The 27,467-nt window shown below is 36.3% G+C and overlaps 1 protein-coding gene across 4 annotated transcripts in view; it reads left to right on the top strand.

The window, feature by feature from the left end:
- The window catches only part of MAP3K20 (mitogen-activated protein kinase kinase kinase 20), a 209,649-nt gene that overhangs the window by 78,658 nt on the left and 103,524 nt on the right, over positions 1 to 27,467 (top strand). For all 4 annotated transcript variants that reach the window (XM_020990990.2, XM_020990989.2, XM_078146970.1 and 1 more), the window contains exons 3-4: positions 15,076 to 15,163; positions 27,052 to 27,153. In XM_020990990.2, coding sequence (XP_020846649.1) covers positions 15,076 to 15,163; positions 27,052 to 27,153 — 190 coding nt within the window. The remainder of the gene's footprint in view (positions 1 to 15,075; positions 15,164 to 27,051; positions 27,154 to 27,467) is intronic.

The following is a 27,467-nucleotide window of genomic DNA, read 5'->3' as shown; positions in this document are numbered from 1 at the left end:
GAAGTCATCACTAGATTGAAGGCCTGGTGACTATAGGCTAATAACAATCATAATAACTGGCATTTATATTGAACTTTAAGGTTGGCAGAGTGCTTTCCATCCATTATCTCATTTGAGCCTTAGGACACCCTTGATTAAAAGTATGGAGACCTGGCCTCAAGTCCTATATCTACCATTTGCTATCTTTTTGATCTGGGCAAAGTACTTAATTGATCTGAATATCAATTTCCACAGTATAACATGTGTGTTTTGACCTCTAGCTCTAAAATTCTATAAACTTTTGGAAAATGTTATGTTGGGGACAGAGAAGGCCAGAAAGACTGATGGGCTAGATATAACTCAACCAGCTGGGGGGTTAGTTGCTGTCAAACAGTTAGCATTGACTGTCAATCACCAAGTGGGTAAAAGACAGAGTGGGACCTGATCAAAATTAGGCAGTGAGTGATCAATGTAAAAGTAAGGAGAGTGGGATCTATTTATTCAGAGTTCCTACTTAGCTTTAACTGGAGCTAGTTTTGAATCAGAATAAAGATATATAGAGCAGATGAAATAGAATCTTGTAGCTGGAGCTTCAGAGACAGGCTTAAAGGGTAAATATAGATGGAAAGCAAAGCAGAAAACAAGTCAGAATCATTGTGGGCATACAAGTCCACAGGGTTCCTAGGATGGAATTGCTGGGGCAGAGCAGAGTGGCCAGGGTTGGAGAGAATCAGGAGATCAAGCTCTCCTTTCATATGTTGCTTTTTAAAGAACCTTCTGGTAACTCTGGCTTGAGAATTTGGGTTATCTGGGTCTTGAGGGGGAATCCTCAGGAACCCAGATAGAGGACAGAAAGACATCTTTAGATGATCAGAACAGGGTCCTTGAAGGCTACCTAGTACATGATAGAATAGATGAGAGCAGAAATATCAAATAGTCCTCTGCTTTGGGCTGATAAGAATGAGATACAAGAGCTAATGTGTTGGTGTGAATTTTCAGGTATTAGGAACTAGCCTTTTCCCCCCAAGACTCTGTCACACTGAGTCTCTTTATCTGTGGGCAGAATGCAGGAGTGTGGACTGAATATGATAGTATAGTTTGGTGAAGTCTTACTTTGTTTAAACAACCATACTCTATCCAAAGAAGTTTATTTAGTTAGATGAATGTCAATCTGCATGGAGGTGTCTAATAGTAAATGACAGAGCTCTTTCTTCAGCACTGTTCTATTAAAAAAAAAATCTTATCAGTGATTTGAATAAACCTATAGAAGGCATTCCTATCAAGTCTACAGATGACACAATGACAAATAGATGATAATGGCAGACAGAAAAAAAGAATTTTTAAAAGAAACTGACAGGTTAGATTGAGGGACTGCAGAAAGATAAAAGTGAATAGGAGTATGGAAAGGTTCTGTGTTTAGGCTTTAAAAAGATTAATTACATGTGTAACTGATAGAAGAGACCTGGCTTCACTTCATTTCACTAGCCATTAATAAAATACCTATTCAATGAGAGCACTGAATAAGATAAAAAGTTTTACTTTAGGTAAAAACAGGTTCCTGCCCTCATGTATTTTGTAGCCTAGTAGGGGAAATGATGAACACTATACAATCCAAAAGAACTAATATTTGGCAGTGAGGGTGAGGGGCAGGGGGCAGGGAGGAGGCTGTTACTGATTGGGAGAAAAAGAAAGTGAGGTTGGTCAAAGGTTCATGGAGTAAATGTATTGAATTATTCTTTAAGGCATGGGAAGGATGACATTTCAGGCAGAGGAAAAATTATGAACAAAGGCACAGGGGTGGCAAATAATTGGCACCCAGAAGGGTAAGGTGCTATGAAATTCTGTAGGGCCTTGAATGCTAGGAAAGGGATTATTTACTTTATTCAGGCAAAAGAGAGCTACTGAAAATTTTTGAGCCAATGAATGATATGAGCAGACCAAAGTATAAGTGTAATTTACCTAGATAGATTGGAAGGGGCAGTTCGGAAGAGTGTTGGATTAGGAAGAAGAGAACCTGAATTCAAATCTCAGCTTGATCCAGTCACTTCATTTCTCTTGACTTTGGTTTCCTCATTTATAAAATAAATGAGTTAGATGAGATAACTGCTAGGGTTCATTCCAGATCTAAATTTATGATCTTGTGGAAAAAAGTGTAGTTGGGAAGATACTTTAGTGGGCTGTTGTAAAAGTATAAGGGCATGTGTTCTTATAAACAGAGACACTAGGGACAGCTATGGCATAGTAGATAGAGCACCAGCCCTGGATTCAGGAGGACCTGAGTTCAAATCTGACCTCAGACACATAACACTTTCTACCTGTGTGACTCTGGGCAAGTCACTTAACCCCAATTGCCTCACCAAAAAAAAAAAAAGAAAAGAAAAGAAAAAGAAAGGAATAGACACACTGATAGGATTGAGAGGTAGAAAGAATGTTGGAGATAATCAGTTTATAAATGATGGAAATGATACCCAACTAAGCTAAGTGACTTGCCTAGGGTCCAATAGTTAGCAATTAATAAAACTGAGATTCAAATTCAGGTCCTCTGTCCTGGTCTTTCCATTTTACCTTGTGGCTTGATAGGATAATGACTGTATTAAATTTATAGCATAGTATATATTATATTATACATTGTATATAGTATAGTTATACATATTGTATGTTATATCCATTACATATAAAATATATTGTCATCGAACAAACAGAGATTAATAGCAATCCAAAGCATTGGTGGTTGTAACTGAAGCTGAAGTGAATGAAATTACTAAAGGAAGCACTTGGGGAACACCTTTCCCAAAGGGTCAAGAGAAGGAAAAAGAGATTCCCCCCCCAAAAAAAAAATAAAAAACTTAGACAAATAGGAAGATAACCAAAACATGCCTTTGAAACCAAGGCAGGAGAGGGTATTGAGAAAGAAGAAAGCAGATGGTCAATGATTCCAAAGCTTCAGAAGTCAGAGGATGGAGACTAGAAAAGAATAGCTAATGGAATTTGGAGATTAGAAGGTGGTTTGGTGACTTTTGAGATAACTTTTTCTGTGCATGTGTGTATTGGGAGGGGGGAGGTGGTTGGAGAGGGTAAATTGCCTTGATCTGTGCATTTGAAAAAGTTCCAGGGTATTGAGTTGAAAAACATGCACAGTTTGAGCCAATGAGGTGATAAGATTTTCAAAGAAGTTATTAATTTTTTTTAACTTTAAGAAGTTAAGAGTGAGTTCCTAGGCTCCAATAATAGAAGAATAATGTCTAGATCAAGGAAATTAATATCCCCAGGGAGCTTTGAATTGGTTAGATCAAGTTTTTAATTTTGTGTCTAGGCATGGGTGCCACAATTAGGAAGAACAAATAAAGGCTATTTGGAAGAAGATGGCCAACAAATGTGTCTAAAATCCATGTTATATAAGACATGGTCAAATATCATAAATCACAGATTTAGAGCTGGAAGAAAATTTAGGAACAAAGGGTGTTTAACATAGAAAAGACTAAGGAGAGACACTGTTTTTATTTACCAAAATGCTTAAAACAGTGTCTTACACATAGTAAGAGTTCAGTAAATATTTGTTAAGTTGGTAATGTTGCACTGAGTTGGTTTAGTTCCTTGGAGTACTTATTCTACTTACTAAGTCATAGTGTTAGCGCAGATGCTAAGCATGGATCAGACTGCTGCTGGTGTAGTGGATTGAGTCCAAGCCTGGAGTCTGGATGATGAGTTCAAATCTGGCTCTATTTGCCTCAGTTTTCCCAACTATAAAATGGGATAATAACAGCACCTACCTTGAAGGGTTGTTGTGAGAATCAAAAGAGAGAATATTTGTAAAGCACTTATCCCAGTGCCTGACACAGAGTACTATATCAATGCTTATTCCCTTCTCTTCAGCATGATGGAATGAGGTTTCTGTTTTGAGGGTAGATAATCTTTTCCAGTTTCTTTAGCTTTGACTTTCACTATGTAGAATATTTGATAGGAATAATATGAATTCAAAGGAACTTTCATAAATGGAAAGAAGAAGATCAATAAGGATTAATCTAAGGTAATAATCATTACCATTTTATAGCACTTTGCTGTAAAATTTGCATATCCCCTTATTTGATCTAGACAACAAACTACTAAGTTGCCCTCTATGAGGCAACCATTATTATGCAAATTTTTACAGATAAGAAAGAAATCCAGACCTGAGATTTCATTGATATAGGGAGACTTCTGTTGAGGGAACTTCCTCTGCCAATGAATACCTGCTCTTCAGTTTATAGTCTTAGAACTTAATAACAATCTGAGAGAGAGGTGATGGTCTCAATATGCAGAAAAAGAAATGGATGTAGCTAATGCTTGAATTTATATTGCTTGATTATACATATTGTTATGAGTGTTTTGCTGGGTTTTTTTTCTGATGTATGAGGGAAATAGGAGAGATAGAAAATAAATGCTTGTAATTGAAAAAAAATTTAAATTATACTCTCAAAGAGTTGTTTATGGCATTGAGAGATTAAGTAACTTGCCTAGTCATACAGTTAGTGTGTGTTAGAGGCAAGACTTTAACCCAGGTATGTATTCCTTACGGGGGGGGGGTAGACTTTTTATCCATTACAATGCTGCCTGCAAAAAAAATAAAAGCATATATATAGAGAGGAAGGATAAACTAAATATGTACAAATACAAAGGCTGAGAGATAATGATAGATATAAAAGCTGAACACAAGTTTTTAGGTGCACATTTTTTAGGAAAGCAGTACTTAAGTTTAAAGGGGAAATATGATAGTGATGCACCCAAGTAGGGAAATAATATGTAGGGACATCTGGTCCTTTCATTATAAAAAGACCTATAATTCTGTATCCTTCAAAGGGACAGTGATATGGAGATTGCTAAGATGGTTCACAGGGGAACCACAAAGACGTGGATATATACAGCTCCAAAGCTTCTAGATAAAATGAAAAATTCAGACAGTCATCTGGATGCTTTATCTACACAACTCCAGACATTTGGATGTTTCATCTACATTTTTTGGTATTGTGTCATTATCTAGACTTAGCCAAAAAATGATTAAGGTCCTGGAAAAGATTTGTCTAGGAAGATTAAAGGGATTGGAATTATTCAGCCTGAAGAAGAGGAGGCTGAAATTCAATGTAATAACATCTTTGTGTTGATTTAATGATGATGTACAAGTGTTACCAGAAGATTAAAAATGTTCACCACATCCACTGACCAAAAATGGGTGGTGAGAAGAGAGGAAAGAGGCTCACCTTTCAACAGGAGGGATATAGGTTAGTTAAAAGCAGAGATGGGTTGATATCTGTTTAACAGGGGGCTGTGGATATATGCACACACTTTTAAGTTTAATCTGTGTGATTAACACTTTCTTAAATTGAGACAATCAACCAAATAATAAATCTATCCTGATTTGTAACAATGCTGATTTCTGGGAGTATAAATGCTTACAGTGAAAATTTAATTATCAGTTCTGCCAACAGGATAGAGCTGTCGCTAGAACACCCTTGGTTAAAAGGCAGGATTTTCTGGCTGGTGGTAGTTGATTGTCCTTCATTCTTGATGAAGACCAAAATGATACCACTATGTTGGAGTCAAGATACAGTGTGTCCAACTGTAGTAAAGCTCTGAAGGCTTTACCATAAGTCAGATACAAATAGTCCACATGAACATTTGAAGTGGAAATACCTCTAAATTTGCACATCTCATGTATCTTTTGAGCTATTGCAATTCTGCTTTACTCATAGAGTACAGCACCTTCTTTGAGGTGGGCACGCCATGCGGAGCAGTCATTTGCCAATGTCTCCCGTGTCCCACAATCAATACTAAAGTTCTTCAGAGAGATCTTGAGAGTGTCCTTTATCACTTCTTCTGACCTCCGTATGTTGGCATACAATACTGATGAACTTCTCTGGGCAACCAAATTTTGCCATAATTTTCTACAAGCTGTCATGACTAATATATCAAAGGCCTTGATCAAATCAATAAATGTTGTATAGTGATCTCTGTTCTGTTCCTGGCATTTCTCCTGGAATTGTTAGGCAGCAAATACCATGTCAACCATTCCTCTGCCCTTTCCAAAGCCACACTGGCTCTCAGGTAGATGATCATCTTCCAGGTCAAAGATCAGCCTATTAAGGATGACTCTGGCAAGAATCTTGATAACAATGACTAAGAGAGAGACACTCCTGTGATTGTCATAGGACAACCTATTTCCTTTACTTTTATAGAGATGGACAATGGAAGCATCTTTGAGCTCCTGGGAGATAAACTCCTCTTGCCATATAACCTGGAAAATTTCCATCAGCTTTAGTACGAGTAGTGAACCCCCCCCCCCCCCCGCCTTATAAATTTCAGCTGCAATAGAATCAGTACCAGGTGCTTTGCCAAATGAGAGGAGCCTAATGGCATTTAAAACTTCTTCAGTTGGAAGTTTGGCTAGAGAGGAATTGATTTCAAGCTGAGTTTTACATTTAGTGGCTTCAGAATTGATTGATGAAACTCTGTTGAGAACACTATGGAAATGTTCAGCCCATCTCTAATCACTAATCAATGTGGCTACATCAGCACTGAGTAGCTGAGATGTACCATAGGTCTTTGGCCCATAAATAGCCTTCAGGGCATCATAAAAGAACTTTGGGTTGTTATAATCAATAGAAAACTGAATTTCATCTGCCTTCTTACTGAGCCAAAAATCCTATATCTCTGTAAGCTTCACTTTTACTTTACTTCTGGTGGAGTTAAACTCTGCCTTCTTAGAGACAGACAAGCTATCTTGCTGGTAAACTCTGTGGAGTTCTCGTTTTTTGTTTAGCAGCTTCTGAATTTCCCCGTCATTTTTGTCAAACCAGTCTTGATGTTTGCAAGAGTTTTGACCCAGATGAGCAAATGTAGTGCTGTAACCCAAATCTCTGAAAGCTGTCCACTCTTTTTCTGCTCCACTGTTGCCAACTGTGTGTTAGCCTCAGCTTTCCCTCCAAGTTAATAAGGAACTGTTCAGGCTTGGAGAAGTACTCTGATCTGCTTACATTAAGTCTTCTGGTAGTTATCTTGCCTTGGTGCTGCTATTTTTGTTGAATGCAAATATTTAACCTGAAGAGGATAAGTCTATGATCAATCTAGGACTCTGTGCTACATATCATCTTCATTACTTTCACATCCTGTATGTGATGGTTATTAAATACTAAAATAACTTATTAAGGGAGGTAGTAGCACCTCCTCTAGAGTCTTTTGAAAATAAGATTCTGATCTGTTTTCTGCTTGAGGGGGTTTGAGGGAGCATCTCTAGGAATAAAGGCTAGAGTTCAAGGTCAAGGATGGAAAAAACTTCTAGGTCCCTTCCATTCAAAATACTATCATTTTTATTAAGGGTTTATTAAGATTTTGTATCTCTTATTGACAATTAATAAAAAAAAGAAAATGGCAAACAATTGTTTATGGTACACAGTTCTCATTAGTCACTATTCAAACATACAAAAACTTATCATAGGAATAATAAAATCATTAATATAGTTCCAGACTAGGGATAGATTGATAATTAAGAGCCAATCTAATCAGAGGACTCAGGCAGCAATAGGATCTTTCAGACGCTTAAAAAAAAATCAAGTTTGCCTAAATCCATCTCAATGATTTTGTGGATTTCCACATGTAGATTGCCAAATGGGACAAACATTTCTTTTCTGAAATGTAAACAATCAAATTCTGTTGCTCAGTTGAGTAATATTATAGAGCACTTAGGAGCGTTCAGCTAATCAGATCACTGGAGTAGCTGAAAATCCCTCAACCTATAATTTTGCATAGAAAGAGGGTGTCTCATGCTGTGCAATTAACTAGTTTTATTAGCAAGAAATTTGTTTGCTTCTGGCTGGCCCTGTGGTCTACTGCTGTAAAGAGCATACTGAACTTGATCCTGAACTAGCCAAGTATCAGAATCAGCTAGTGGGGTCATGGTAATTCCTTAGAGGAATTCGTATTTACCTTGTGTGACTAATCATTGACATTTCTTAAGAGGGAAACATTAACTGCTGAGTACCCTGGGTAAGCCTTAAGGACAGGGATGGGCCTCAGGCCACATGTGGCCCTCTAAGTCCTCAAGTGCAGCCCTTTGACTGAATCCAAAATTAACTATGTGAGGACTTCCACACTTGAAGACCTAGAGGGCCACATATGGCCTGAGGTCACAGGTTACCCACCCCTGCTTAAGGATTTTCAGATCCATCATACCTTTATGAGGTAATAGTCTGCCCTTCTAGTTTATAGCATGCAGATATTCCATTCAATTCAATTAATATTTATCAGGCAGTATGCTAAACACTTGGGATGCAAATTTTAAAAAAGAAGTTTTTGCTCTATAGGAGCTTACAATCTAATGGAGGAAGACAACATAAAAAAGGGAACTGGGAGGAGGACATCAGGAGGTACCTGGCAAAGGATAATCTTGTTCCATGGAGTTGAAACCCAGCAGAGCTACGGATGGATAGTGGAGTGAGCTGGAAGTCCAATTTCTGTCCTCTATTTTAAAAAAAAAAGCTTTTGGAGAGGTTTAGTGTTCCATTTTCCAGCTCTCCTATCAGAGGGTAGAGGAGTTTGAGGGAGTTAGAAAGGCATTGACTGTCCAAGGCTGAGTTAGCAGCATGGTGATGAGATAGGTTTAAATGTAAGCTCATTTTAGGTAATGACAGTTTCTATTAATGGATCCTCTGGTCAAAAACATTTTCTCTTTTTAGTATTTTATTTAAGAGAGAGAAAAAAGAGTATAAGAGCATAATTCTTAGTCAAAGTTTACATGAGATTATTAAAGTGGAATGAGGAGGGAGAAAGGGAGGGATAGAATTTGAAACTCAAAACTTTAAATAAAAATGTTTTTTAAAGAATAAGCAAAATATGCAGGATGTCCCCAATGTCTTAGTGTAGTTTTAAGCTATTAAAGCTAATAAAACATTAATAATGATAATAATAAAGTTTTAAGTATTAATAATAAAGCTTTAATAATTATTTGAGCTATTAAAACTTAAAACTGCACTAAGACTTTAGGGAACCCTATGTAGTAAATTCCACAGTTGAATAATATTTATTCAGTATGTTTAATTCAATAAACATTGACTGCTTATTTGTGCAGAGCTAAAAAAAAAAGCTTAAATTTGATATTGTTATTATACTTATCGAGCCTACAGTTGCGGGGGCGGCATATACTATTGAGGAATGGTTCATACATGCCACAACCTTCCCTGTGAGGTAGATTAGGTAACTTAATGTGGAGGAGAGGTCGGGAGAAGATCAGTGGTGAGGAGAGAGAAGAAAAGATTTGGACCAATTGCTTTAGAAATTGAGACAAAGAAGCAAAAGAATAAAGAAGTCTTGTTGACTGATACTGAGAGAGCCTAAATGATGACAGGAATGATAAATTTGTAATGGGCAAAATCAGTTTGATTTCATGATTTTTATTCAGAACCTTGATGCAGGAACAGAGAAATCAGATAGTAGACTAGATTACTGCAAAATGAGGGTTCAACAAACATTTATTAAGTGCTAACTATGTGCCAGACATTGTATAAAGTGCCAAAGTCAGGAACGAAGATCATCAGGGCAAAAGATTCTAATGCAATGCCTAGTAAAACATGGTAGATGCAGATAGACCATGGAGCCAAGATATACATGGAAACAATTAAAGCCATAGATGGACTAGCAGAGAAGATGAGTCAAGGGACCCAAAAGTTATAATAGAGACAAAGAGTATGTTTCATGTGAATGACAGAATAGGTGAAGTGGAAAGATAATGAGACTCTAGATTTTGGAAAGGTCAGTGCAGTTTTGAGAAGTGGTGTGTGATCAAAATTTTGTTGTTTTATTCAGTCATTCAGTCATGTCTGGCTCTTCATGACCCCATATGGGGCTTTCTTGGCAAAGATACTGGACTGATTTGCCATTTCCTTCTCCAGTGAATTAGGCACACAGAGTTTAAGTGATTGGTCTGAGGTTACACAGCTAGTGGGTATCTGAGGCCAGATTTGAACTCAGGTTTTCTTGTCTCCAGGCCCAGTGCTGTATCCACTGAATCACTTACCTTCTTCCTGTGACCAAAATGTAAATAGAGAAAAAAGTTTTTGTTGTTTGAAGAATTTGTGGTCAGACTGTTAGTGGGTTCTGGAAGAGACTGAAGAAGTCCTCAAAGGTCCCTTCTACTATTAAATCTGTGATTGTACAATCCAATGAATCATATTGTCCAATCCCCTCATTGTATAAATGAGGAAATTCATATTGGAGAGTCATACAGTGACAGTGCCCAAAGTCATACAGTGAGTTAGTGACAGAGCCAAGTCTAGATTAATAAGAGAGAACTTTTTCTAGGTTTGTTTTGATTTTACTGTTCACAAAATGGTTTCATACCTATTATCTTACCAAATTCTAATGTCAACCTTGCAAGAGAGGCTAGGCAGCAATTATGTGCATTTTATGGACGGGAAAGCTAAAAGTCTGAAAATTTAAGTGACTTGACCAAAGTCACATAGCTGGGAGAAATAGAATTTGAACCCAGGTCTCTTGACTGTCCTAGATCTCTTCCTTGTTAGTCAATATTTGACAAAAGGCTCATCTTTCAGAAGTTCTGATTTATAAGTGAATTCAAGGCCTTATATTATAAAATATTAGTCCTCTGCGGTCATATCTCAGTTTTTAGCACCAGAAACAATTTCTTTAGTAGCATTACAAGTTTGTTAGCTGGAGTTTTGGAGGTACTTTTGCCCACTGAACTCCTTCTAACTCATATGTAAAATGTTTTTGCTCCTCATGCTGTCAGAATGGCATTCTACACAAGCACCATATTTGTATAAATCTAGTTTACCTTGGCTTTCTATGACTTTTTATGGTCCCCAAATGTTAAATCTTCACCATTTATTTCATTTGATTTCAGTTCCCCTCCAGTTTTGCCAGGTTAGCTTGCCCTTAGTAGGATATATAACCAAAGAGCCCACTCTTTACTAGAGCAGCATGTTCCTTGGAATCTAGCCTGAGCTGTTCTCCAAGAGGATGTCAAATGAAGAAAGAGTAAGCTTCAATGCACCATTAAAAATCATTGAGTCCTAATTTTTGTGGGTTCATAACATAAACAGTGATTAAAATGAAGTTCCTTACCAGTCCTTCTTTATCTTCTAAAAAGTAGTACCAAAATGAGAGAAATGGCTGGTCAATTTAATCATTTTAGCTATGGTAGTTAAGGGTGTTTCTCCAAAGGGAATTTCTTCATGAAACTAAGGAAAGCTACTTATTTTATTAGTTTAAAAGGAAAGAAATTTATTTTACCCAAAGAGGATCTACTTGCAAAGGCTCAGATACCAACCAACACTCCTTTTGATTTGAAGAGCATTTATCATGAACCCACTAGGTTTCAGCCACAAAGGTAAGCTGCAGGCATGTAAAGACAAAAAAACAAAAACAAAACAAAACAAAAAAAACAGTGCCTGCCCTCAAGGACTTACATTCTTCTATGGGGAAAGAACATGTAACATAGATAAATAAATACAGAATACATACAAAATAAATACAAACTCATTGAAAGGAGGTAGAAGAACACTAGCAATTTCACCAACACTTTACATCAGGAAAGGCTCTATTGGTAATTGAGCCTTTCAGGGAGCTAGGACATAAACACGAGACCAAAGACAAATATCAACAAAAATATTCATAGGACCCTAGACCTTGGGACCCTAGAGGTCATCTAATCCAACTCCCTCATTTTACAACTGAGGAGACGGAGGCCCATAGAGATTGAGTGACTTGTCCAGAGTCACATACATTATCAGTAGCACAACTATGACTTTAACTGAAAAGGGCAGTATATGTTTTGTTATTGTACCTGTAGTATCCCAGACTAGCAGATGAGGAATTCTCCTGACCACACTCACTGCAACTAACATATCTCTGATACATTATATTTATACTTCAGCACTTCAGGGGCCTAGTATTTTTTCAGTGTCCCTCCCCCCAATGAACATAACTCCCTGTGCCTTAATTGATGGCCGTCCTAAATTGCTGGGACCAAATCCATTAATTACTTGCTAGCCAACTATCTGGTGGCGAACCTCTCTGCATTCATCTAGGCTGATGTTTTTAGGATAGCTGTGTCCATTGTTGGGGTAGTCCTTGAAGCCTTTCCAAATGGCAGGACTCACTGAGCAGATGGTCTGCTAACAGAGAAGCCAGGGTTACTCCCATGCTGCTAGGAACCATTAGAGGAGCACTTTGGTGAAGGATGCTTTATTATGATACAAAGAAATAAGTGAGCTTATCTGATGATCCTGAGGACCTGCCAGTCACATTTTGGCTACTGAATTCCTGTTTTGATAGATCTTTGGTCACTCAGGCACTACTATCAGATGAGGACCTCTTGAGTTCCTGGGAAGATGCAGCCAGATGATTGTACAAGGCACATCTGGGTGGGCTTCTTGATTCCTGCATCCTTTATTGTTATTTCATCATTATTACATAATACCTCATATTTACATTCTGCTCAATGTTTTTCAAAGAGCTTTATATACATTATCTCATTGGATCACCCTAGTACACAGAACAATAGCGATAGGTTAGCTACCTATATACAATAGTGATAGGTTAGATACAGGTAAGTTCAATATGGGTCCATAGTTATTGTTAGCAAATCATTCATCATGATTTCATAGAATTGTAGAGTTTTTTGTATAGAAGGACCTTTAGAATGATGACCATTACTCCAACTCCCACACTTTATATATGGGAATACTGAGCCCTAGAGAAGTAAGATGACTTGCCCAACATCACAAAGATAATACATAGTGTGCAAACCTAGTTCTCTTGACTCTAAATCTAGTGTTGTTTTTCATACATCATACTAACCTTTCAAAGGACAATGATGACCATATCAAAGCTATTGAATTATACCTACTTTTTCTAGAACTTGTCTAATTTTAATAATCTAGATGTATTATCAAAAGGACATTTTATTTTTAAAACATCAATATTAATATCTATATTATAATATTCAATTATAATTATATATTTATATGAGTATGTATTTGTTTATATTAATATTTTCTAATTATATTTTTAAAAATATTTAACATTCATTTTTAAAAATTTTGAGTTTCAATTTGCTCACCCCTCCCCCATTTCTTGAGAAAGCAAGCAATATGATATCGATTATACATGTGGTCATGCAAAATATATTTCCATATTAGCCATGTTCTAAAAGAAACATACACATACTTGTATACATATGCACATGTGTGCACACGCATGCACACACACACATACACACAAAGAAAGTAAAAAACATAGGCTTCAATCTGTACTCAGTTCATCAGTTCTGTCTCTGGAGATGGATAGCATTTTTCATCATGGCCACTTTGAAGTTGTCTGTGATCATTATCTATCAGAATAGCTAAAACTTTCAAAGTTGATCATTGTTACAATATTGCTGTTACTATATATAGTGTTTTCCTGGTTCTGCTCACTTCACTTTGTATCAGTTCATGTAAGACTTCCCAGGTTATTGTGAAGCCATCCTGATCATTCTTTCTTATAGAACAGTAGTATTCCATCACAATCATATACCACAACTTGTTCAGCCATTCACCAATTGATGAGCATCCCCTCAATTTCTAATTCTAGTCACTACAAAAAGAATGGCTATAAATATTTTTGTACAAATAGATCATTTCCCCTTTTCTCTAATCTCTTTCGGATACAGACCTAGTAATGGTATTGCTGGGCCAAAGGGTAGACACAGTTTTATAGCCCTTTGGGAATAGTTCAAGTTGTTTTCAGAATGGTTATACCAGTTCACAGCTCCACCAATAGAGCATTAATGTCCCTATTTTTCCACATCCCCTCCAGCATTTGTCATTTTCCTTTTCTATCCTATTAGCTAATCTGATAGGTGTGAAGTGGTATCTTAGAATTGTTTTAATTTACATTTCTCTAATCAATAGTGATTTTGAGCATTTTTTCATGTGACTATTGATGTTTTTAATTTCTTCTTCTGAAAACTGCCTGTTCATATCTTTTGACCATTTATCAATTGAGGATTCACTCATATTTTCACAAATATGAATTTCAGCACACTATATATTTGAGAAATGAGGCCCTAATCAGAGAAACTAGCTATAAAAATTTTTTCCTCCAATTTCCTGCTTTCCTTCCAATTTTGGCTGCATTAGTTTTATTTGTGCAAAAACTTTTTAATCTCATATAATTATAATTTTACATTATATAAAAATCATACATTGTTTCCTATTAACTTTTCTATCTCTTATTTGCTCGTGAATTCTTCCCTTATTCAGAAATTTGAGAAGTAGGTTTTTCAATGCTCTCCTAATTTATTTATGATATCCTCCTTCATATCTAAATCATTATCCATTTTGACATTATCTCTGCATGTAGTGTGAGGTGTTGGTCTATTTCTAGTTTTTGCCAAACTGCTTTCCAATTTTCCCAGCAATTTTTGTCAAATGGTGAGTTCTTGCCCCCAAAGCTTGGATCTTTGAGTTTAACACTAGATAACCATGGTCATTTACTACTGTGTATTGTGTACCTAATCTATTCCACTGACAAAAGGATATTTTTAGAATTTATTTTTGTTCCTACAGAAAGAGGAAACGCTTCAGACTACTCTGTTGGCTAAGATAAGCACAATGTATTTAACAAAAATAAACAAAACAAAACAAAAAATCTGTCCAGGAAGAAAGACTACAAAGGAATGTTTCATGCATTCCTGTTCAGCAGTTTGGTATCCCAAAAGACATAGAACATAGCAGAGGTAAAAGTGCTTCAGATGTATTACCAAGTAAAAATTTGGGAAAGCCCTTATAGTAACAACCCTTCAACATATTATAGCACACTTAGCATTGCAAAACCACCTGCCAACATGTTTTTATTCTAAATACTCAATGGAAATTTTTATTTCCTAGAGTACTATGAAAGACAGTTTTTCAAAAGTCAATAGGCTTTTGCATAAAGAAATTGGTGTATATTTAGAGAAAATAAAAGACTGAGGTGGTCAGAAATTGAAAAATTCTGATTTGCTAGAACATTGTATAACCATGAAAATTGCAGTGATATCCAAGCTTGTCTTTGATTTTTCAACAGGCAGAAATACTCAGTATCCTCAGTCACAGAAACATCATCCAGTTTTATGGAGTAATTCTTGAACCTCCCAACTATGGTATCGTAACAGGTAAGAACACCTTTATTAGTATAGAGGCTTTTCTTTTCTTTCCACAATTTACAAAGCTTTTTGCTCCAAATATGTTAAAATGCTTAGCACTAGAAAGAGTTTTGAACTGTATTCTACTGTCAGATGTCACTTTTGTTGCCATAAAGCATTAATAAAACTGATTATATCAATATAATTAGGAATGGTGTTTCTACTTCTACCCATGTTTAATTGTGCTAATTATATCTGAGTAAATGCTATTTAAATGCACTTGCAGCTGCAATACCAATATTTGAAGGTACTGTTTAACTAAAATTTCATTTAATTAGTTGAAATGAGCGATGCTTTTTGCAACTCTGTGACCTTTTACAAATTAAGATTTCTTGAGCTATTCCTGTTATAATTCTTTGCAAGGCATTTTAATCCCATCAGAACATTCTTACTTCAAGGTCTCCGACATGAGAACAGCATTTTTCATGTTTGGTCATTTGAATTGATAATGACCTTGATCTAAATCATCAGTTAATTAGGAGCAGCAGTTTAGAACTAGGTGAAAATATATTTTCTAAAATGGAACATGTAGAAAATTTTGCACCTTTTTTTTGTATTTTGTGATTGTATGTATTTCTATTCTGCAGTGAGAAAATGTTAAGACTACAATGTTGGCTATGATCACCACAGGGCTTAATTTTAAAGAGCCTCTGACATTTCTAACAAGAAGATCCTTAAAATATAGTCTTTTAGAGCCATGTAAAGAGTTTGGGAGATGTTGGTTCAAGTTGGATATAAAAATTTTAATTACTAGACATTATTATGTAGCAAAAGTAGATGTGACCAGTAATTTAATCCCTTCTTCACAGGTCTAATTTTAATTAAAATCCCACTTTTTTTTTCAGACTGACAATAATGTTAGATACTTAGGTCTAAATAGGATGTCATTGAGTTGTTGAGTTCATTGGTCTACCCTAAGATAGGACTTTTTCTTCTTCCCAAATATTTCTCTAGTTTCTAAAATAACTTATATTGTGTGTGTGTATATGTGTATGTGTGTGTATGTGTGTGTGTATTATTATTGTATACATTTAAAATGTGTACTACAGAATGGAATCTCTTTGAGGGCAGATAGTATTTCACTTTTGTCTTTGTATCCCAACACATAGAATGCTACTTGACACATTGTCATCACTTTATAAACTTGTAGACTAATTTATCAATTACATATAAACTATCTTCAAAAGATTATCTCTTTTTTCTTTAATGTCTCCACAAATTCCCAAGTCTATACCAAGTTATAACTTTCTTAATACATTTCTCCTTTTTCATTCTTACATTTCAGATTCTGTAGTCTTTGTTACATTCACAGTAAATTAAGCCTCACCCTTAATATTGAGATTCTAGAATCAGAGATCAACAAGATATTTTCATGTTTTGGGGGAATTTTAAGGGAAAGACATATCCACTCCAATACCAGCCCAGGGCCTTAACCATGGGAAATAATTTGTAAATGTTTGTTGAATGATGTTGAATTGATTTGAATCAGTCATAGAGATAAAACATCCCTGGAGTACTCCTACATTGTACTAAGAGAAGTGTATTAAAGAAATGAGAATGGATTCTAAAAAAGCTGCCCCCAATGAGATTACATTCAAATCAATGCCATATATAGCAAAAGCAGCAGCAGCAGCAGCAGCAGCAGCAGTAGTAGCAGCAGTAGTAATAGTAGAAGTAACTGTGGTGGTAGTAGTAGTAGCATTAGCAGCAATAGTAGTAGTAGGAGTAGGAGGAGGAGTGTAGTGTATTAGTAGCAGCAGCCACAGCTGTAGTAGAAGTGGTAATAACAGTAGTGGTAGTAGAAGTGGTAATAACAGTAGTGGTATCCACAGTAGCAGAGGTACTGGTAATAGTAGCAGTAGTAATAGTAGTGGTAGAAGTATAGTAGTAGTGGTGGTAGTGGTAGCAGTAGTAGCAGTGAGAGTAGTAGTAGCAGTAGTAGTAGTTGTAGTGGTAGTAGTAATGGTGGTAGTGGTGGTGGTAGTAGTAGTGGTAGTAGTCATAGTAGTAGTAGTAGTAGTAGTAGTAGTAGTAGTAGTAGTAGTATTTAACATGGCAGTGGATAGAGAGCTGGCCTTAAGGGCCAGAAAACCTGAGTTAAGTCTTTCCTCTGGCACATACTATCTTTGTGATCCTGGGCAAGAAATTTAACTTCTCAGTGCCTCAGGCAACTCCATAATAACTTTAAGACCCAGAAAAGAGTCTGATCTCCACCAGTAAAGGGAATTAGTTTCTTCTTCTCAGAGTTCCCTCTACCAATGACACCACAGATACTGTATTCCTATAGGGCTTTAAAGTTTACAAAGTGGTTTTATAAATATTATCTCATTAGAGCCTTAGGAGCTGTGGATATTACCCATTTTTGTTGTTGTTGTTCAGTTGCATGTGACTCTTTGTGACCCCATTTGGGGTTTTTCTGGCAGAGATATTGGAGTGGTTTGCCATTTCCTTCTCCGGTTCATTTTACAGATGAGGAAACTGAGGCAAACACGATTAAGCAACTTGCCCAGGAAGTACCTGAGGACAGATTTAAACTCAGGAAAATGAATCTTCCTGATTCTAGGCCTGTTACCCTACCCACTGCACCACCTACCTGCTCATTATTACCCATTTTATAGATGAATAATCTGAGTCTCAGAGAGGTTACTATAGTCACATAATCAAATGTATGCTGGAGCTGGCTTACTCTAGCTCGCAAGAGCCGCTTGTTATATTTTCAGTGTGAGCATTCATATTTTGTAAATCAGCAAACACTACAAATCATTACTTTATTGTTTTGTTGATTGTCTAGACTTAAGAAAGTGATGGAGATTATGTTAATGATGCAGATGAAATTTAAAATGTATGGTATATATCTAAGAGAGATAGTTGTTAAACATTTATCAGCACTTCCCTACATAGAACTTATAGTAATCGTCAAAGACAAGATTCTAATCTAGGTTCTTCTGATTACAGGTCCAGTACACCGTGCATTAGACCAGGCTACCTCTCAGATGATTACAACCCTATACTTTTAAAGATGGGGAAATATAGGCATACCAGAGATAAGTTGCACAGAACCTGTACCCAAGTCCCTTACATGAAATTGAAATGCCTCCATTTTACTTCTCATTAGTGTCTTAATATCATTGAGGCTGGATCATTGCCTAACATGTTGGATTTTTAAAGTTATCTATGAATTTTAATTGCTATAATTTTAATTATATACATGGCACCTGTATTCCACATTAACTTGAAAAGCTATCTCCTGCTGGCAAGGAGTGACATTTATGAGTGAAATTTAAACTTTTTGAACTTTAAAACATTAAACATCTGCCAATGTCATCATCATCCCCCAAATCACCACAGTCATAATCATCTCTGATAGCCTTCTGGATTTCTCTCCTTTTCTTCTAAATGTTTATGTTCCTTGTTCTATTTGGGCTTAATCTGCAGAAATCCAGTTTGATAACACCAAGGCAGACTTATACCTATGTCACCTATGTGACACATGAAAGTGTGTCACATCAAAGGGATTGGTGCTCCTGTTTAAATCAAAAACCTTTCTTTCTTCCTCTTTGAGTATTTGAGAGTGGGGCTTTCATTTAAATAAAAGGAGAAACTATTCCTGGTGTCATTTGGAGGGAAAGAAACAAAAATGGGGCTGGAGAAAGGGTGTGGATTATACATTCCATAGGCTTGTTTGTAGATAAGACAGTCTCATTTCCAGCTATCTTCCTCACATCTAAAAATGTCAAATCATGTTTTCATTGTTAGATATGCTTTGTTTTATTTTTTTCATTAATATCACAGTAGCCAAAGCTTTGATTTCATCCAATCCTGTAGCAAGATGGTAAAAAGTAAAAAGCACTGGATTTAGGGTCAGGAGACCTAGGTCTTTGCTATTTACTTCTGGCATGAAATTGGGCAACTCAACGTCTCAGGCCCTCAATTTTCTCACCTGTAAAATGAGAAGGTTGAATTTGATTACCTCTAACATCCCTTCCATCTCCAAATCCTCCAATCACCTGTGATCTCTGTCCCTCTCCCCCTAGTCATAACACTTTTAGGGAGGAAAATCCCTTTTCTGGGATATAAATTCATAGGATTATAGATTTAGACCTGGAAGAGACCTAGAATGTCATTGAGTCCAATCCTCTCATTTTAAAGGTGAGGAAACTACTACCCAGAGAAATCAACCAACCTTCATAGGGTCCCATCTAGTATTTGAGGCAGGATTTGAACCCCAGTCTTCCTGGCTCCAACTCCAGTGCCCCACCCACTATACCTTACAGACTCTTAATTGATCTACAAGAGGCTTGTTTTCTGTTTCACTTTAGAAAAGACAAATGAATAAATCAGCATCACTGCATGCATGTAAAAGTTTAAGTCCCAAGAAGCTACATGGCACTTGAAGCAGAGTAATCTCTGGCTTAGCAGGCATTATCCCCATTACCAGAAAGCAGATGCTTATCTTCCTGACCTTGTGTTTACATTATTTGATTTTAAGCTACCAGCCAAAAGCATTTCATGAACTTTTCCAACATGCCTTTCATAAACTCAAGACCCAATCAGTATTATCTCCATCATTTCCTGCTCAGAGTATGCCAAATTATGGAAAGAAAAGATGTTAGATAGGCAAGAAAGAATACTGCTAACCTCACTTAAAATATACATGTAGATTGGTATGATATGGTGTAAATATAGATTATCTTTGTACACAGTACCAGCCATATTGTGCGATGACTAATGTTGATAGACTTAACCCTTCTCAGCAATACAAGGATCTAAGACATCTCCAAAGGCCTCATGATGGAAAATGCTATCCACATCCAAAGAAAGAACTATGGAGTTTGAATGCAGATTGAAGCATACTATTTGCTATTTTTTTTCTTCTGTTGTGTTTTGTTTCCTCTTTCTGGTGGTTCCTCTTATTGGTTCTAATTCTTACTTACAACATCACTAATGTGAAAATGTGTAATAGGAATGTATATGTACAGCATATATAAGATTGCATGCCGTCTTAGGGAGGAAGAGGAGAAGGGAGGGGGGAGAAAATTTTAAAACTTAAAAGCTTGTGGAAGTGATTGTTGATAAATCAAAATAAATTAATTAAAAAAATTAAAAATATAGGTTATCTTTGATAGAGATTAAATCCAGCTCAGCCAGCTTCAAGTCACTGGTAGACCTGCCTTTCTGTCTGAGGCTGAAGTATTAGAAAGAAGTTAGACTAGTTTACTGTTTCACTACATCCTTTGTTGATGGAAAAGATTGATTGCTGCAGGAAACCATAGGCACCTTTAGTTAGGGTTTCAGGGGGGGAAATCCTTATCAAAGGATTTTGTTTGGGTTTGTTTTATTTTTATTTGTTTTATCTGTGTGTCTTCAGGTGAGGCTTTCTCATGCTTGTAAAAATCTTTAAGACTGTGAGTTGGAAGCATGAGATAGAGAGGATAAGAAGTGAGCCCAGGGGAATGTGGGCCTGGCTCTTTATCAAAAATAAAATGAAGTTGGATTTGCAAGTAGAGCTTTAAGCCCCAAGAAAAAACAGAAGCATTAGTAGAACAGAAAATCATGTCCTTTCTACTTGAGGTCCAGGAGACAGACTTGCTATGATGTATTACTCTGCTTTTATTATTGAAAACTTCCAATTAACTGGACTTTAGAAGTTGTGGGCCTTTGTTTGAAGGATGCATCTCTTAAAAGCAAACCTAATTGCTAGGAGCCAATCATAGGACTTCCTTGAGTCCTCTCAGTAAAGTGCTAAGGTAAGTTGTAGTCTGCTTCTCCCACTCAACAAAAGGCCACAACCTGTAATCCCATCACCTTGATTGTGGGATGAGAGTTCATCACCCCTTGTACTTCTTTCTAGAAGATAGACACTAGACTTGTTATTTCAGTGGAATAGGGAGCTCCCAGGTAAGGATATTCCCTCAGCCAATATAGGTCATCAGCTTCTCAGCAACTTGTGGTCATCTAGTTTCTAAGAGCGATGAAAAGTTGAATGACTTGCCCATGGGTAACATAGCCAAGTATGTATCAAAAGTAGGACTTGAGATCAGGTAGTCTAGGCTCCAAAGACAGTTCTGTCCACCATGCCATCCTGTTTCTCATGCCTATTTTTGCTAGCAGTAATTATTTAGAAAGGGGCAACTAGGTGGTGTTGTGGATAGAGTGCTGAGCCTGGAGTTAGGAAGACCTGAGTTCAAATCTAGCCTCAGACATTTACTAGCGTTGTGACCCTGGCCAGGTGGCTTAACCTTATTTGCCTCAGTTTACTCACCTGTAAAATGAGCTGCAGAAGGAAATAGCAAACCACTCCAAACTTTGCCGGGAAAACCCCAAATGGAGTCATGAAGAGTCAGACACAACTGAAAACAACTCAACAACAACAATTATTTAGAAAAATGTGGTAGGGAGCAAGATAAACCCAACCCTACTTCCCCAGATCCACAGTTAGCCAAGAGGAAAAATAATCCAATCCCCACCTGAAGTATCAAGACATTGACAAAATATAAAATCCACAATTCAGACTTGAGGTCCAAAGAAAAAGAAGGTCTCTGACCAAGCTGGTCTAGAACCCTGAGAAATCCTGATCTGAGATCAAAAGTTGCATTTGAGGATAATGCCACATTGTTGTACACATTTTCATCAACCTGTGAAAAATTTCAAAACCTTCATGTATTTACTCATCTCCAGGTAACTACCTGTCACATGCCCCACATCAGCTGTTTCAAACTTTAAACACACACACACACACACACACACACACACACAATACAATTTCCCATAGTCTATCCAGTCATTTTTCCTCCTATTCAGTTCTATAACTGGTTCTATCCCAGTATGTATTTGCATAGTGTGTGTGCCTGTGTGTGTTTATATATGAGTGTTTATTTGTGTAATTATATGGTTGTATTATATTTATATGTATAGAACATATACATATATACATATATATATATATATATATATATATATATATATATATATATATATATATATATATATATATATATCCAGGGATTTAAATTGCAGCAAGACTTTTAGGACATGCTGTATATACATGTATGTATATACTGATAGATCAGTTCTCTGAAGAGTTCATATAATTGTATAGCATCATCAAAACAATAGACATTCTTCAGGAACTTGAATTTTTTATGGACAGTTAATCCAAACTCTTTTGAGTACTTATGGATTTTGTTAGGAGGCTGTGCAATGCTTAGGGGCTTGATGCCATCAGTATCTGAGGGGCTGCATCATCTATAGAGAATCTGTTTTCCTTTTGGCCTTTGCTACTATCTGCTGGATAGACTGCACGACCCTGACAAACATCATTAGGTGAGCATATGTGCCCCTATTTTATGCCTCACATAATCTTTCAAAGAATCTCATATGATTTTTCATGTGCATGTGAGACACATTGTTTAAGGAAAGCCTTTAAAGTGGTACTTTGTTCTGTCAGTTCAAATGCTTTCTTATAGTCAACACACAATAAGTATGATGTGATCTTTTGTTTCTTTCACAAGACAATAATTAATCAGTAGTGTGACTATATAGATGTGGTCTGCTATAGAATAGTATCTGTAAAAATGTACCTATTTTCTGAGATTGTATCTCACATTTATCAGATTTGAAGCTTACAAAAAGGTAAATTACAAATATTGAAAGGACTATGGGAAAATAGGCCCACTGTTGAAGGAGCTATGAATTGGTGTGTCCATTCTAGAAAGCAGTTTAGAACTGTGGCCCACAAAGTTACTAAACTGCATACCCTGTCACCTGGCAATACCACTCCTAGGGTTATACCCCTAAAGAGATCAAAGAAAGGAAAAGGAACCATATGTCCAAAAATATTTATAGCAGCTCTTATTGTGGTGGCAAAGAACTGGAAACAAAAGGGGTGGGCCATCAATCTGTAAATGGCTGAACAAAATAAGGCATATGAATGTAAAGTATACTATGCCGTAAGAAGTTATTTAAATGGATGGTCCAAGGAAACCTAGGAAAGCTTATGTGAACAAATGCCAAGTGAAGTGAGCAGAATTAGGAAAACAGTTTGTATCATAATAACAACATTGTAAAAACAAACAAACTAGAAACAATTAAGAACTTAGGTCAATGCAATGACCAGCTGTTAGGGAATTCCTCAGTCCAGAGATCTAAGATCCTCCTGAAGGGTAATTCCTCTCACTTAGGTCCATTTGATTGGAAGTCAATAAATCAAGAGGCAAAACTAGAAGATAAAGAGTTAATTAGCATCATCTGGTGGTTAGTTGTTTGGTGACTGGGAACTCTAACAAAACACGGAGATTTACACAGCTATGTAACGCAGTGGATAGAGTGCCGGGCCTGGAGTCAGGAAGACTCATCTTTGTGAGTTCACCTCTGGCTGCAGATGTTTACTAGCTGTGTGACTCTTTGTTTGCCTCAGTTTCCTCATCTATAAAATGAACTGGAGAAGGAAATGGCAAACTACTCCAGAATCTTTGCTAAGAAAACCCCAAATGGGGTCACAAAGAGTCAGACATGACTGAAAACAACTGAACAACAAACATCTTTAGGGCAGGTAGCAAGAGAAGCCTATCAAGTGAGGCTGCTTAGCCTTTTTCCTTATTTGTGAAGTTGACAGGTTGTCAAGTGATTTGGGGAAGGAAGAGAATGTCTGAATTTTGGAGTAACTTTGATGTTTCATACCCAATATCAGGCCTTTTCTCACAAGAGCATTTCTCTGTAGTTAATTTCAGAGAATGTCTAGATGGAACCAAAGGACTAAGGTAGTGGAAACCTCCTTTTGAGATGGAGTCAGACTAAGAGTCTGTCTTCATTTACACAATCCTGCAGGCTACGTTTCTTTGACCTCTAAGGTTACTGTTTCTGGTACAGCACCAAGGTTTGGTGATGATACTATCTACTTCTTTTTTTTTCTTTTACGCAATTGGGGTTAAGTGACTTGCCCAGGGTCACACAGCTAGTAAGTGTCAAGTGTTTGGTATCAGGTAGGATTTGAACTCAGGTCCTCCTGACTTCAGGGCCAGTGCTCTATCCACTGTGCCACCTAGCTGCCCCCGATACTATCTACTTCTTGACAGAGAAGTGATGGACTAAATATGTAGAGGTGAAATATACATTTTTATACATGGCCAATGGGAGATTTTGTTTTTCTTGACTGTATATTTGTTACAAGAGTTTTATTTTACCTTTTTTTTTCAGTTGGAGGAGGGAGGTAACAAGGAGACAAACAATGCTTTTTAATTGAAATGATAAAAAAAAACAAGCAAATCGAAAAGAAAGTCTCCATATTCTCAAAGATGCCTTCAGTATGTTTGATCATTTCCATAAATAGTTTATAGTGATGGGAAAGTAAGCAAATGAGTCAATAGTTATTGATTTTTCTCAATCTCCTTTTCTACTGGTTTATATAATTCCTTTAATTTTTTTGAGTCATTTGGTAGCATCCACTTCTTATGATATCTCCAATACAGACCTCCTTTGTGTAACTTGGACTAGTCCATTCCTAATTTGTAATGATATTTCTAATTTTTCTTTTCTTTTTTTTTCTTTTTTTTTGGCTAGGCAGTGGGGTTAAGTGACTTGCCTCAAATCACACAGCTAGTTAAGTGTGATGTGTCTGAAGTCAGATTTGAACTCAGGTCCTCCTGAATCCAGGGCTGGTGTTCTATCCACTGCGCCACTTAGCTGCCCCACATTCCTAATTTTTCAAATAGATGTTAGAGTCCAAATATAGCATATTCATTGTCATTAGTGAAAAGAATAGATCATTATAAAATCTTGACTAATCTTTTCCAGTTTTCATCTGTTTGTTGTTCTCCCCATTTCATGTTCTTAGTATTATCTGGTCTAACTGAGTCACTTGTAACACTTTGGGTAAACTTGCCTCTCCTTCTATAGGTACATACTATCCTTTCTTCCATAAGATTTTATAAACAAATTTGTATTTTAATCTTGTGTTAATATTATCTGCCACATCTCTTCCCTTGGCAAGAAAATCAAGTTTTACTGGTTAAGGAGGTTTCTTGGCTCTTCTGGTCACCTTGTTGTGGCATTTGCTTTTTGTAGGTTAAATTTTCTTACTGAACAGTCAGTTTGTATTGATGTCTGCTATTTTGTCCATTTCCCATTTTTTTCATAATAGATTATTTAAATAGGTCAGGTTAGAAATGTTTTAGTTATACACTCTAGCTTCACATTTCTGTCCTTTCTTCTAATTTGTATTAATTTTCACCTTTGTTCTAAGTGGATAGTACATACGCAGAAAGAGAAAGCTGATTGAAAAACACTCCCACATTAGTAATCCAGGTTATTTCCTATAAGTTAAGATATGGTCAGTTTCATTGGCTATGATGCTAGTGGGTCTTGCTATGCCCGAAGCCTCACAATTCTGTAAATATATGTGTGAGAGTTCTCTGTAGTCTATGAGTGTTTGGCCCCTACTCTTTCTTATTACTAAGCCATCTTTTCCAAAATAAATACATTTTTATCAAGCTCTGCCATAGTCTCATTTTCACTGAAGTCACTGAGTATCAAAATATATGTTAACTAAATCTTGGGTTTCTCATTAATTCTTTGTAGAATTTTTCTCCCTCCTCATAGTGGGTCATAAGGTGCAATTATCTTTATTGTGGTCTTTTTATAAAAGTTCATCCGGAGTGCTTTCATATGAGATGATGAAATATCCCATGAAATCATGTTACTAGATATTTGTTGAAGCCTGATTAAGACCAACTCCACCAATTCCTTTATTTGCCTCTCCAAAAGGACCTGTGAGATACCCTTCCATTTAGAGGCAACTTCCATTTGTCTTTTTATAGAGAGAATACCAATATTGAGATGATTCAGTTTCTCTAGCAATGCGTCCACTAAAAAAGAAATCTCACATTTAGAGAACCAACAAGTTAATATTAATAGATGTTCTAAAAATTATGTGATTTTTAGCAGCCTCTGTCACCACTCTGCAGAAGCATAGAGGCTTTGTGCAGGTGTGTTAGACATTTTATGTTTTTCTGTGTTTTATAGTTTGCTATTGCTGAAGAATTCATGACCTAGTGGCCAGTCTATGAGAGGTGATCTCTTCTGAACTTAGCTACGCTGGTCCTTGGGAAGTAAACACTGTTACCAGGTCTCTGTGTGAAGCTTACTGTACATGGTAGAACCTACCAGAGATCCTAAAGGTATAGCCTTTAAGAACCAAGGCTCACCATTAAGCCATGATGAGGCATTGGAGTAGTATGTTGTGGAGAATTTCATGTCCTTTGCCCTTTGCAAAGACACTTTTCAATTTTGAAAAAAGTGAAATTATGTGTTATGATAGTGTTAAGTAACAATAATTTAAACTGTGAAGGGTAAAATTGAAATGCTTCATTTGAAGAACTGCCTTTTGTCAATTCTGCCCCTTCACAAAAACAAGTGTTTCAAGAATTAGTCTGATTATTATCTTACATATGCTCTGATGTACACATTTAACAATCTGTATAATGAAAATACAAGTTTTTTTTAATGTCCCTTTTTGCATACATACCTTTATTCCAAACATACTCTTCTAGGAGCCTTTAATTTTATTTCTTTCATTTCTATGTAGCCGATTTTTCTCCTTCTTTGCTTTTAAACCAATAAAAGTCTGTAATAATGGATTTTGCCTTTGAATTATTTTTCTAGAATAACTTAATTTTTAGAAACTTTAGCATAGTGAATTGTTAAATTTTCTAATATACTTATGAAGCCTTTTACCTAAGTCATTTTACTACAGGGCTCGATTCTGCTTTCATATTTCAGGAGTGCAAGGCTTGTTTCTGAATCATCAAATTCAAGTTTAGAAGAGCATCTATGGTTCTAATATGCATGTCTTCTTTTTTCAGAGTATGCTTCTCTAGGATCATTATATGATTACATAAACAGCAATAGAAGTGAAGAAATGGATATGGAGCATATTATGACTTGGGCCACTGATGTAGCTAAAGGTAAGAGTGTTTTATGATTTTAAGCCTGTCTTGAAATAAAAACATAATGAGAAAAATATGCTTTTCCTGCAGTAGAGTGTTTCATGTCCTGTTGTACTATATTGTTGAATGCTTGTCCCTTTCCAGAATGAATATACTAATACTCAACTGATTCCTGTTACAAAATTTAAACTTGTCTTCTGTTTTCTCTTCATTTCCACTCTCTCTTCTTTTTTCAGTTCCTTTTCTCTTTTCCCTACCTCTACTCTCTTTTTTCCACTCTATTTTTCCTTTCCTTATCTCCTCATTTTCATTCCTTCTTTTCTCTCCAGCCA

The sequence above is a fragment of the Phascolarctos cinereus genome, unplaced genomic scaffold, assembly GCF_003287225.1.
Source record: "Phascolarctos cinereus isolate Bilbo 61053 unplaced genomic scaffold, phaCin_HiC Scaffold_726;HRSCAF=1367, whole genome shotgun sequence".
Lineage (NCBI taxonomy): Eukaryota > Metazoa > Chordata > Mammalia > Diprotodontia > Phascolarctidae > Phascolarctos > Phascolarctos cinereus.
The sequence above is the reverse complement of the archived record's forward strand: the minus strand, read 5'-3'. Positions and strand labels throughout refer to the sequence as shown.